Source organism: Saimiri boliviensis, chromosome 5, assembly GCF_048565385.1.
Source record: "Saimiri boliviensis isolate mSaiBol1 chromosome 5, mSaiBol1.pri, whole genome shotgun sequence".
Lineage (NCBI taxonomy): Eukaryota > Metazoa > Chordata > Mammalia > Primates > Cebidae > Saimiri > Saimiri boliviensis.
Window position 1 is genome coordinate 38,306,353 of NC_133453.1, and position 14,090 is coordinate 38,320,442.

The window sequence follows — 14,090 nt, forward strand, 5'->3', positions numbered from 1 at the left end:
GGTCCTTCCTTCCTCAGAAACTTTGTTCTCCGTATTGTCTATGACAGCAGCCCAAACACTGGGATCTGGCTTTCAAAAGTTGTATCAGTTTGGATCTACTTTGTCTGCTTTATTTCCAGTCCATGTCCTCCCTTACTTCTGGCCACTTTAAATATTGTCTTCATTTTTTTCTACTGATGTCTCATCCATCCTTTCGATTCCCAGTTCAACAATAATTTCCTCAACTGAAGTCTTCTTTGACTCTTCAAATACATATTGAGCATATAATTTACCATTTATTTGGGCACTTACATGTTATCTTAATTGGATGCAATAATTTCCTAGGTAGGCATGGAGGAGATAAGGCCAATCCAGGAAATTGTTGAGTAAGGGAAGGCAGGGATCATATTATACTTTCTGGTATTTCTCAGTGCAGCAATGATTCAATTTTGAAAAAGTGAGTAATAATGAATTACATCAATAAAATAAAAGCTGCTAGAATATAAAGTTGGCCTTTGATCTGAAAGACACTGTAGAATAAAGAGGAAGATTAATTACTAGTTTATTAGCTCTTTTGCAGAGAAGAATGTTAACCAGGTAGATCAGATAGGTGTAAGTTAAAATATTTTACTTGCGGCAAGTCATTATTACAAGGTTCCGCAGGTTATTATTACACATTTTTCCCAGGTCACTGCATTTTCTCTAAGGACATTTAGGTATTTTTGAATATTACATAGTGGGTTCTGTAGAAAGCTGCAGTGATACCCTGTAACATACCAGATTGTAAGGTTATGCATATACATATGAGTCCAAAGGTCTGGATACCCCAAATCTCTTCTATCCCTAAAATAAAGTATTATTTAAGGTTACGACAGACTTACAGGAGTAGGTCATGTTTTCCACAAGCAAAAGTTCCTTGGCATATAGGTAAAAGTGGCCCAGTACCCTTTTAAAGATGGTTGCCCCATGGATTGATACGAGATCCTGCTCCAGGACGCTTAGCTAACACAATGAATTAATTTGGAGACAAACAATATGTGCCCTCACAAACTCATATTTTGCTTTAACAAGGCTTTCTAAAGATACAAAGATCCAACCAAAAAGATCATTTGATGATGTGAAGCATAAACACAATATTAGGCCAATAGAAATAGCTGTTTTGGTACCTGCTAGCTTTTCTGCACCCTTCAATTACTCCAGGGATATTCTTGGTTACTCTTAACTACTGAACTATTTTTATTTTTATTTTTGAGTTTCCCTTGCCACAAGAAGAGCTTGAAACCTGCAGTTCAAAGCAAAATGTAAAATGCATTAGAATCTCATCACTTGACAGTTCAGTGACTGGGCAAAGTACTTAATTTCTCTGACTTTCAGTTTCTTCATTTATAAAAGGGGATAGTAACACATATTTTGCAGGATTGTTGTGGGAATTATCAACAATGTATGCAAAATAACTAACACAGTGCCTGGCATATAATAGGTGGTCAGAAAATAAGGAACTTTTTTTTTTTTTCTTTTTTTGAGACGGAGTCTTACTCTGTCACCCAGGCTGGGGTGCAGTGGTGCGATCCCGGCTCACTGCAACCTCCGCCTCCCTAGTTCAAATGATTCTCCTTCCTCAGCCTCCAGGATAGCTCAGACTACAGGTGCATGCCAGCATGCCCAGCTAATTTTGTGCATTTTTAGTAGAGACGGGGTTTCACATGTTAGTCAGGATGGAATAGCAACTATTATACTAAATTTAGTTAATTTTTAAAAATGTATGATACTGAGTTATGAAAGTCATATTAGATAGAACATTTACTATTCTAATGCAAAATACCTAATTATCATACTAACAATAATTTCTGGTGACTTCATAAAATAAAAAAACACAATTACTATTGTCATTAATATGATCTTTAATAAACGGAATAATGCACCATTTTACAGCAAGCCTTTTTAAACCTAAAGAACTGCCTTAAAATCTCCTTCTCCAATGTCTCTGTATCAATACAATCTTTTTATTTAGGTTTATATATATCAAAGCATTTACTTACACTTATTCATAGAAAACTCTTTAGTGGCTTAATGTCAGCTTTCATAGTGGCATCCATAGATAATACAAAAGAAGAGTGATTTGCTTTATTTTATACTCACACTGATTCATCAAACACAACTTATACAGCATAGCAAGGTTTCAGACAGCTTATACAAAAGCAAAATAACTGAAATTATTCATAAATTCATATATGACAGTCTATCTGTAATGTAAGAGCAAAACACACCAACAAAAGATACCCGTTAACAAGAAAGAGGGTTCTGAGGAAGTGCGAATATTTTCTAGCCTTTCTTTTTCCAGAAAAGCATCCTCAGAAATGAAAACTCTGTAGCTTATGTTTCTCCTGTCCATTCAGAAAAAGCATGGCAGCTACACATCTCGTTTCAGCTATTACAACACCCTAAGAGTTAGTGTATTTTACAATTATCCATGTATCTTTATTTGAAAAATTATCAACAGAAAACTGAGGATGATTCCAGCTTACATAAACACTGATACAATATAATCTCCATGGAACAAAATGACAAGGCATACAAAAATTGCTTAAATAAATAAATGTGGCCAGAAAAAGAAAATCCACAGAAGTCAGGCAATTCAATGTTAAACTGGGACCTATCCATCTTTGAATTGCATCTTTAAGTATTTTTTTTCTTACTTTTAAGCTTCTTTAAAAATATGTTTCCTTTACATACTTGAGAGGATTGGTAATAAGGTAAAGAGCCTGAGACAAGAGACTGCTTATGGATAACTTTCTAGGATTTTAAGTATATAGCTTATCAATTTAGAGCTTGAACTTGTCTTATTCAAAGAAAAATTGTTTGACTCTGACAATGTGATAAATATTATAGGTTATTTTCTCAAAACCATTCAAGTTATTACTAAAGTTATAAAATACTTAGTTCACTTTTGGAAGAACGCTTCATAACCCTAAATTGTCTGTGGAGAAAATCCTATCTGAGAGGAACTACTTTACTAAGTTATCTTATTAAAAACAAACAAAATGAAACAATTTGTCCCATATCAGGTATGGTCATTTAACCAAAGAACAGAAAGGTAAATCGTTTTAAGTCAGTGTTTCAGCGCTGTAGGCCTAAGTTTGTTGCAACATGCAGCCAATTAGTTGAGTCATTCCCTCTGTTCAGTAATTACAGAACTGGGTAACTTTTTATGGTTAATAAAATCTGATACTCTATGTGAAAAAGTCAAATAAGGTGAAACATTAAATGAGCTGTGCAACAAACACTTTAAATATTCAACTGGATCTAATTGCTTATTTGCTACCAATTGAACTTTTTCAGGGTACAAAGGGATAAAAGGGGCCCTGAGTTTTTAAGTAATATGATGTCTATAGAATGAATCTTAAAACATGAAGATTGTTACCAATTACTGCAAGGATATGAAAAAAAACCATGAAGATGTTTCTGAAATCTAAAGGTATAAATAAAATGTATAAAACCAACATTTGCCTTTTAAAACTGAAAAACAAATCAAGTTGTAGTTTCAAATACACCAATTTGCTTAAAAATTCAATCATAAACTGGACACCCTAGTCATGTGATTTGGTTCTGAAGATTCCTTCTTCTCTCTTACCCAGATTTTTAAATGGGTTTCAAGTTGTTTTAAAAATGAAAGTGTATGTTCACAATGTTTACTAGTAACACTATAAACATCACAATAATAAGAGAATTGAAAATTTTAAGATATGATTTATTTTGAGCAGTTTTAATATACAGCACAAATTCTTCTGAAGTACTTTCAAATGTATCTGCCATGAGATAAATTTCTAAGTTTTTCTTTATATGCACACTCAAATCAGTCACCTAAAAGTTAAATGAAAGTTGTTATAGTCCAGTCTATGTTGCAAAATAATACGTATTTCAAAAGTGGTCTACAAAAATGTCCATAGATATACCTGATTAATGTAAGGTTTGCTTTTGAAAGTTAATCTTGCATTTAGCATTTAATATTTGATACAAAGAAATATGTAAAATGTTGTGGCTCAATCATAAAACTAAGCTTGCTGCAATATAAGTTAAAAAATTTTAATGGCAAAATGATATACAATTCTGTATGCATGGCTTTTTAGTTGTAACTAGTGAGAATATAAAATCATAAAATTCCACAATAGAAAATGTTAGATAATACAAAAATTAAGAGCTGATTTGCTGGTAGTCTGATGGTTGAATCCATTTTCAAATAGAAACATCTTAACTCTCAATTCAATCAAACTATCAAACTGTTACTTAACTGGAGTCATGAATTTGAATGTAAAAGAAAATATAATTTTATGTTCTTAAAAATAAAGTTATTACAATAGGACTGAAGAGAAAGATCTAAAGCCATTTTGTCTATAGAACTGAGGCTTCAGTATTCATTGAGAAGCCTGAAGCATACTGAAGACTAAGAATACTGGGGATGATGACCAACTGCTCTCTTTTGGGTCCTACTGCGTAAAAGAAAATAATTTAAGATTAAAGAGGAGACAGAATAGATATGAAGAAAACCTTCCTGACACAGACAACCAATCAGATAACTGAGGTGTAGAGTTAAGTCAGACATAAACTATGAGGTGATTTAAGGAAAGTAATGGGAAGGCACACTTAAATGCTCTGTGATTTCCTCTTTTCTTGTATGTTAATTTGGAAATTTGTAGAGAAGCCTTCTCTTGATGATGTAACTAGCTCAAACAGTGATTTGCCAGATTTACTTAATCAAGGAATATATTTAGGAGGGAATCATGCAAGGTAGATTTGGGTAAAGTTTGCACAGTTCATAATGTAAAAGTTAAAATGCAACCTTATGTGTTGAAAAGTAAATTGCCAGTAAACAGTGTATTTGAAACACCTCATTCTGAAAGTCTCTTGGGGTTTATCTGAGAGGTTACACAATTTCTAGAATGACTGGTCTAGATAACCAACATGTATGTACAGATTCTCACTTTAAGAAGTTAGCTGTGAGGCCGGGTGCGGTGGCTCACGCCTGTAATCCCAGCACTTTGGGAGACCGAGGCGGGTGGATCACGAGGTCAAGAGACCATCCTGGTCAACATGGTGAAACCCCGTCTCTACTAAAAACACAAAAAATTAGCTGGGCATGGTGGCGCGTGCCTGTAATCCCAGTTACTCAGGAGGCTGAGGCAGGAGAATTGCCTGAACCCAGGAGGCGGAGGTTGCGGTGAGCCGAGATCGCGCCATTGCACTCCAGCCTGGGTAACAAGAGCAAAACTCTGTCTCAAAAAAAAAAAAAAAAAAAAGTTGTTGTTAGCTGGGAAGATAAAGCAATATATGAAACAATCTGTGAATAGTTACATAATAAATAACCTGCACATAACAGGTAGTAAGTTCAACATAACTTTGTAAAATGCTGAATAGAAACATATTCTCAAATTCTAGGATTTAATGATCTCCAATAAAATATTCATGTCCATAAATATGAAAAAGGGAATAAAAAGTTCATTGAAATATTTTTCTATTTTAAATGATTTTCAGGAGAGACTTAAAGAGACTGGAAAATTTCAGTATAACAGCTACAGCCTACTAATTCCATTCGGCTGTAGAAGTCAAATTTGAAAATAATTTAAATAAAAATACTTGGCAATTTTTGTGATAATTCCCACTGAAGCCCACACTTACTTGAGTGTTCCTTTCTCTCTTTAAATAGTTTACACTCAGAACCAATGCACATTTTCTGGAAAAACTGGATACATGTAAAGATGCTATACTAAACTGTTTTATAAAAAAAATGACATTATCCTTGTATCCTTTCTATATCCTACTCAATTAGTTCTATGGATTGGTAAATTCTCTAAATTTATTAAAAGCAGAAGTCTTGAAGATGGATTCAAAGGATTGATGAGACTGAAATTTTGTGTTAAATTAATTCCCCCAAGTCTGCTATAGAATCAATTTAGAGAAAAGTCGCTGTTCCCAAAAGCTATCTTCACTTTTTCCTTGAAATTTACTTTACCTTTAGTTCTGCAATATAAGAATGTTATGAGTGAAGTGAAATGATTTTAAGATTCATGATGGGAGACAGAGGATTAAGTTTTGTCTTGAATTAGCAATTATTTCTCAAGCAACAATCAGCATAGATTATGTCTACATACCTTATATTTGCCTAACTTCTCAAATCATTAAAGTATGTGGTTTGGCTTATATACAAATAACAATTATGCCAGAGTACAGTGACTAAATTTTTAAAATAAATCTTAGCCCATTACACATCCTGTCATATGGCATGTAGGTAGTGTGGTATGGATGAAAGAATGTGGAGAGGTAGACCCAGACTGAAATCCCACCTTTGTCTGTTACTAAGTAATATGCCCAAGATATGGATCTTGGGCATATTACTTAGTTTCTCTTAGCTTCAGTTTCCTCATCTGTAAAATGGGAATATTAATTATAATAGTCATATGGTTGCTCTGAGGTTAAAATAACTAGTATACGTATACTTCAGCATTCAGTATGTGCCTTTTCATAACTTCCTACACTGGTAACAGTTTTTTTTTTCTTTTTTGCCGGTTATGCATTTAGAAAGATTTAACAATTTATAATTAAATCATTTTTGTCTAAACGTAATTCAAATCAAGTTCTTTCAATGACCTAATTCTGGAATACAGTTAGAATTTTGTTAAGGAAACTAATACTAGACTTCACCTATTATGATGCTTTTAAGGTTACATTATCATCTAGTGAAATAAATTTTAATATTTTTAGTTGAATAATCTTTTATTCAAAAGGACCCACTTTTGTACATGTAAAATTTTGTGATGGCAGTTAAACGTCAACTTTAAGAAACATTTATTATCAGATGAATATTAGCAAGTAATTAAGTCATTTAAAATAATTTTGCTTGCTTGTATCTTACAGATTTTAAGTCTGACGTATAATTTAATTTAAAATTTATTAAAATAATATATACTTTCCACTTTTCCTACTTTTCAAGAGTCTACTAAGAAAAACTGGTGAAAGGAAATTATTTGTTTTAAACATGCTTGAACGAAACAGTAAACTATTCAGTTATTTTAATCTGGCATATTAATTTTTTAAGGCATTTTGTTATCATTTTCTAAATAGAAAATGTTGGAAAACCTACTGTCAACTGGCCTAAATACAAATACAGCAGAATGTAAGATAATTCTTCTGGACGGAAAAGATCAGTTAGGCCTCAAATGGTCGTTTATCCTCAATGCTTCAAATTGGAGAAGGAATATAATTTATTTTGATTCAAAGTTGTCGTACAAATATTTGAAAAGAATATCCTAAAATGCATATGAAAGATATTTAAGGTCAAGAGAACTAAGTGAAAATGTACTGGAAAAGATATAAATAATTTGTTAATAGAAGAATAATAACTGTGAAAAAAAATTATATGCCAGAAGACTGAAAATTGGTTACGGATCTGAATCAAGATAAGGACCAATAAAACACAAAATGTGGAAATTCTGGGCACTAATAAAATAATCTTAATTCTAAGAATCCAGAACTGTGCTCAGCAATCCAGCTGAATAAATGGTAGGTGTAGGAACAACTAACTTGTAAGATCACAGCACATGGCAAATGAGAAGGCTTATATACAAGTAAATCACAAGTATTTTGGACAGAAAATGGGGAAATTTAGGCTGTCTTTAGCTAAGTGATGAGATAGAGGAATATAGTGAAAAATATTGTTCAGGAGATAAAAACCTAAATCAGAAATTTGGTGATTTGTGTTTTCCTCTTAACCTTTTAATCCCTGGAAATATCTTAGAACTTAACTATATGACATTTACTAACTACTCTGATAATTAAAAAAAAATTTTTTAAGTGAAATCATTGTTCACAAATTGATGAAAATTAATTTGTGTTTAGAAAAAAGTCCCTTATTTGACAGAAAGTGCTTTATTTAAAAAAAACATGTAGAGGTTGCTGTAGAGAAGATTGTAAGTAATTAAAGAAGCAAGAGAAGCTTTAAAAAACAATGATTTCAAGTCAAAATAATAAATGTTGCTCACATATCAAAGATATGTGGCAAAAGGAAAAATTATGAAAATAGAATTAAAGAAGATAACACATAATTCTGAAAAGAGAAGTTTAGTCTCAGTCTGCTCAAAAAAGGTAGGTTTGACAGAAGCCATTCCTTCCATAGGGATTTGGCATGCCACTTGAATGATTTTTCCACACAGTGTTTTAGGTCATGTGAAGAGGAATCATTTTCAGATAAAATCACCAGTCTTTGCTTAGGAACATAGCAAGTGATACTATAGATTCAGAACTATAAATTACTTCTGAAGTTACAATAAACAGTAAGTGTAATTTTATGAGTCAAAGATGACCTATTCAGAGAATGAAGGCTATAACACTATTTTGTCTTAACCATTTATTTACCTACTTAAAAATTTCATAAGTATAGCTCTATAAGCTTACCAATAAAAATGTATTTCTTAAATAAATGAACATGGAACATGAGCATACATAGAAAAATAAAATAAAATGGGAAATGGCTAATATTTGATGTCCTGTATTTTGTTCTATTCTCTTTTATGAACTCCCAAAACCAGAAGCAAATATGTTTATTAAAATGCCTGGAAGAAAATATTTAGGATTTGGAAGGTTAAAAGCAATGGCATTTAAAATCAGGTTTCGGTAGTTCCTTCTTTAGAGCCCTTTAAGACAATATTTCTGCATTCTCCTTGACAAAGAGGGAGAAAGTGAGAAATCAGGTAGCTGCTTCTCCTGTGCAAAATTCACTGTCATAGAACTGACCTACAAAAGTATGGGAGATGAGGCAGAAAAAATGCTTATATTATGGAAGAATATGTGCCCTATTAGGAAGAGAGCTTACAAGAAAGCTTACTTGTGGCCTATAAACTATTGCACATTCAAACAAAACACAAGAGAAAAGATGTCCAACAGATAACACGTTCAGGAACATATCAACATAAAAAACTAGCTTGTGCCCAGAAATAAAACATGGATACCAGACACCACTGTAGTCAAACCTGTCTTAATTTGCTCCTGTTTTAATGACCTTAAGAAACTGGTCCAAACTGATTATCAGCAACACATTGTTTTTGCTTTTTTTCTTAAAAAAATATTTTGAGACCACTTTTGATACACACACATATAACTCTGTGGTCGTAACAGACAAATATAACTTTAGCGAGACTAAACAAAAGTGCAAAACTTAAAAAACAAAATTTAAAAATATGGAAGCATAAGCTAAATTTTTCTGCATAGCTGAAATCTATTTAAAGCAAGTCCTTGTTGCAGGGGTGGGAGGGGGTGGTGACAGGAGGATAAAGCAGTTTTTTTTTTTTTTTAAAAAAAACATCTTCTGCATGTTTAAATGATGCAAAAAATAATTTTACTCCATAGGCTTGAAAACATTTCACAGACAGTTCATTCCTATATCTTTAGACACCATGGTTGTAGCAGTGCCTCCTTCTGCAAGGTAAACAGCAGTGCTGGATTTGGAATGAACTGCCCTGTTACTGCCATTGTTGTTGACTTCACAGTCCAGTGATTCAGTGGAGATGACCCAGGTAGAGGGGCGCCACCGCTTAAGAGAATAGGGAGTTTTCACACGTTTCTTGATCTTTTCACCTGATCCTGATTTGCCATCTTGTGTTGACTCACCTACTGAAAATAAAAGTGCAGAAAAATGAACTATATTACAAACTTAAGAAATAAAGGGTGAGGGATGTAACTCAAGAAAAGGTCAAACCAATGTCTGAGGAGGATGCTAATGATCACTTCTTGAAATTCATAATGCTAGGCAATGTTTTCCTAGGCAAAGCTTAACCAACTTACTTTTGAGACTCTTCAAGCCAAATGTTTTAATAACTGATTGACTTATTCTATAGGACAAGGAAAAACATAAAAAACAAAAACAGGGAAGAAAATTTAAAGCTCTCAGCTGTATTCTTAAATCTTCTGGTTTTAGTAAAGTGTACTTAATCATTGTATTTAATGCTCAAGGTGGATCAATTTTTTTTTTTTTTTTTTTTGGTAGCTCAGGCTGGAGTGCAGTGGTATGATCTTGACTCACTGTAACCTCCACCTCCTGGGCTCAAGTGATTCTCGTGCCTCAGCCTCTCAAGTAGCTGGGACGACGGGTACATGCCACCATGCCTGGCTAATTTTTTGTATTTCAATAAAGACAGGGGGATTTCGCCATGTTGCTGAGGGTGGTCTTGAACTACCAAGCCCAAGCAATCTGCCCGCCTCAGCCTCCCTAAGTGCTGGGATTACAGGTGTCAGCCACCATGCCTGGCCTGGATCAAATTTTAAAGACACCTGGCATACAGTATTTTTCAGAAGAATAACAGAAATATTAGAGTACAAATATTCTAGTTACTTCCTCTTCCTATGTCTGACGTCAGACTGACTCAGAGCCCTGCAATATATCAACTGATCTATAATATAAGCCACGTAAGCAAGTGGCTAAATTTTACTGATTGTTTTTTGAGATCTGTATCCTTCTTTCAGCCCATTTTGTAGCCCTTGTCAATCATAAAGCGTAACTTTTTTTCATAAATGCCTTAGTCTAAAAGAGAAAACGGCTAGGTATGGTGGCTCATGCCTGTAATCCCAGCACTGTGGAAGGCTGGGATGGGTGGATCACCTGAGGCCAGGCATTCAAGACCAGCCTGGACAACATGACAAAACCCCTCCTTTACTAAAATACAAAAATTAGCAGAGCGTGGTAGTACATGCCTGTAATCCCAGCTACTTGGGAGGCTGAGGCAGGAGACCCGCTTGAACCTAGGAGGTGAAAGCTGCAGTGAGCTGAGATCATGCTGGGAGGCTGAGGCAGGAGAACTGCTTGAACCCAGGAGGTGAAGGTTGCAGTAAGCGGAGATCATGCCATTGCACTTTAGCCTGGAAGACAGAGCAAGACTCTGTCTCAAAAATAATAATAATAATAAAAATAATTTTGTATAACAATAACTGTTACAGATTTTGGTGAGTTCTCCTGTTTTGTGCTGCAATCCCTTTAAGGCAAGAAACCAAGTATCAGTTTAAAATTATTTGTTTAAGATGCTATGGGGCTCATAGTATCATAGTAAAGTATGGAGTTTCAGCTACTTGGGAGGCTGAGGTGGGAGGATGACCTGAGCCCAGGAGGTTGAGGCTGCAGTGAGCCATGATCTTGCCACTGCACTCCAGCCTGGGCAACAGTGAGACTCTGTCTCAAAAAAAAAAAAAAAAAAAAAAAAAAAAGTAAAGGTATGTGAGAGATTCAACACACACCTCTTGAAAAAGATAATACTAAGAAACCAGGAAGAATCTTACAGCTTTTGTTTGTTTGTTTGTTTTTTCAGAGTCTCACTCTCTTGTCCAGGCTGAAGTATAGTGGTGTAATTATGTCTCACTATACCCTTGAACACTTAGGCTAAAGTGATCTTCCTGCCTCCGCCTCCCAAGTAGCTAGGACTATTGGCATGCACTACCACACCCAACTAATTTTTAAATTTTTTGTAGAGATGCGGTTTTGCTATGCTGCCCAGGCTAGTCTTGAACTCCGGGCCTCAAGTGATCCACCCACCTCGGTCTTCCAAAGCACTGGAGTTATAGGTGTGAGCCACTGTGCCCAGCTACAGTTTCTTTATAGTAATTTTTCTGAAATTTCTCTGGACCTTTAAGATTTATTAAGTTTAGTTTGATAAAATCTAAATGCAGACATAATCGATATTAATATGTGCAATAAACTGTTTCAAGGGTTATACTGGCATAAAATTACTTGGAGCTCTTGAACTAGTACTTACTTAATTTCAACTTTTATAGCAAGTATGTGAGCTGCATTATTAAAGCAGCAGCCACATAAAGCACATATTAAATTGGTAATTATTCTGACTATTGAGATACTGAATTTTTAATTATCAATGACAAAAAATATTACTTTTTTCTTTAAAACAGTTTAATTACCTTTGAGGCCCAACCAAATGTCTTATTTTATTTCATTTTTGAGGTGGAGTTTCGCTCTTTTGCCCAGGCTACAGTCAAGTGTCATGATCGCGGCTGGGATTACAGGCACATGCCACCATGCTCAGCTAATTTTTGCATTTTTGTAGAGATGGGGTTTCACCATGTTGGCCAGGCTGGTCTTGAACTCCTGACCTCAAGTAATCTGCCCACCTTGGCCTCCCAAAGTGCTAGGATTATAGGCGTGAGCCACTGTGCCTGGATTAATTTTTGTATTTTTTAGTAGAGATGGGGTTTTGCCATGTTGGTCGTGCTGGTCTTGAACTCCTGACCTCAGGTAATCCACCTGCTTCGGCCTCCCAAAGTGCTAGGATTACAGATACTAGCCACTTCGCCCAGCCTCAAATGGCTTATTTACAAAAGTGGTAAAGGTAAATAATCATTAGTTGAAATATATCTACTGAGTTGATTCTAAGTAGTTATTTAAATGGCCCCAAGAGACACATAGGAGAGATTATATGATCCCTCCACTTACTCTGTATACTGCCGCCATCCAGGACATTTGTGGCTGAAAGATCCAGAGAATTAGGCCTCTGTGCTCTTCTGGGCTTTGATGGCCCAGGATCTGCTACTGTGCTTGGAACACCCTGTGTAAGAACATCTTGTTCTGAACATGGATTGCTGTTGTTGTTATTGGAATTAGTTCGGCCACCTTCTAGTGGCCGTTCCCTCCTGTCCACAAGACGATCCAGAACACCTTCATCATGGCCAGCTTGTTGCTCTCGTCTCAGTAAAGGCTCATGCTCATCAGGACTGGAATTAATATTCAGCCGGGTATCCTCACTGATAAACTGATTCTGCAGCATTTCTTGGGCCCTATGTGTCACTATGTTGGTTGGTTGGCCAGACGGTACTGTCCCATTGGCATATTGGGTTGTAGCAGCATGGGAGTTAACACTGTGGTTTCTACCTGCCACACCATTCATGGTGACTGTCACCACATGAGGTTCTGCTGCATTGATTGTATTCATCTTTGCAACTCCAGTTTCTACTTGTTTCAAGTTTGATTTGTGCTTGCTGCCAAATTTTAACCGGGGCTCCTTTGTTGAATTTTTGGTGTTTAAAGGCAAACTAGTAGGTCTCTTGGGAAGGTTCTGTTGCTTGGGGAGAGGATAGATCTGAGTAGGCAGAACATCAGGAATTAAACATGCTTGGCCATTTGCAGCCTGCGTGAAGTCCTGCTGTCCAGTTGCTTCTACTGCAAGTTTTATGAGTGGATAAAGCAGGCTAGAACTAGTACTGCTCAGTGGGTCTGGCCCACTGAACTGTTTAAGAGAGTGCTCCATCAGATTCTCATCAGAGCTTTCCTTGAGGTTCTTATCAACTTCTTTTGGGTCTAGTTTGTTGGTCTCCAAGTCTTCTTCTGTCAGCTGTAAGCAGACAGGGGTTGGCCCAATTGATTGTGCAACATTTGTGGCATGCAGATTTGTTTCATCTGGGTATGGCATCTCAGATATAGTGGTCATGCCAGTACTTGGAGTGAGGCCTGTGGTGTTTGTGGTTGTTGTGTTGGTGGAGAGGCTGGTGACACTTGTTTCAGGGCTTGGGATTCGAGCTTGTGCTTGCTGTCGTTCATAGTTAATTGAATTTCGGTTCTTTTCCCCTATAGTCAAAGGTGTGCTGGACATAGAATGCTCAGAGGAAATATTCTTCACAATGCTGTCAGTGTGATGGATAGAGTCTTCAATGTATGAGGAGGAAGAATAATCTGGATAAGGACCAATTTTTGGCACACGCCTATTATGTGACAGGTTGCTTAAAGAAAGAAAAAAAAGTGTCACATTGAGAACAGACATTTATGACAAACTGTCTCTCCAAGTTTAACATCTCTGATTTTAAAGTCTGAGCTGTTTTTCATTTTCTTCCAAACATATATTTTTCTAAAGGTTAGTTAAAAAGTCTAATCAAATAATCAAGTATCAATTAATAACTTGATAAGTGTTTTAGATGAATTAAGCCTACTGAAAAATTTATGTGAATCAGGTATGATTTTTATAAATGTCCATTATTTTGGTTTATAAGAATTAATTTAAAAATCTCTCCTATAGTTTTATAACATCACAAAATATCTATTTATGAACTGTATATTCGTCCAACAAGACATT

The 14,090-nt window shown here is 35.3% G+C and overlaps 1 protein-coding gene across 4 annotated transcripts in view; it reads right to left on the reverse strand.

The window, feature by feature from the left end:
- Positions 1-3,706: 3,706 nt before the first annotated feature.
- The window catches only part of BMPR2 (bone morphogenetic protein receptor type 2), a 180,393-nt gene continuing 170,009 nt past the window's right edge, over positions 3,707-14,090 (reverse strand). For 3 of the 4 annotated variants that reach the window (XM_074399251.1, XM_003925640.4, XM_074399253.1), the window contains 2 exons: positions 12,461-13,740; positions 3,707-9,639 (listed from right to left, as the gene is read on the reverse strand). In XM_074399251.1, coding sequence (XP_074255352.1) covers positions 9,389-9,639; positions 12,461-13,740 — 1,531 coding nt within the window. In that variant the 3' untranslated portion in view covers positions 3,707-9,388. The remainder of the gene's footprint in view (positions 9,640-12,460; positions 13,741-14,090) is intronic. The other variant, XM_074399252.1, reaches the window with a different exon arrangement.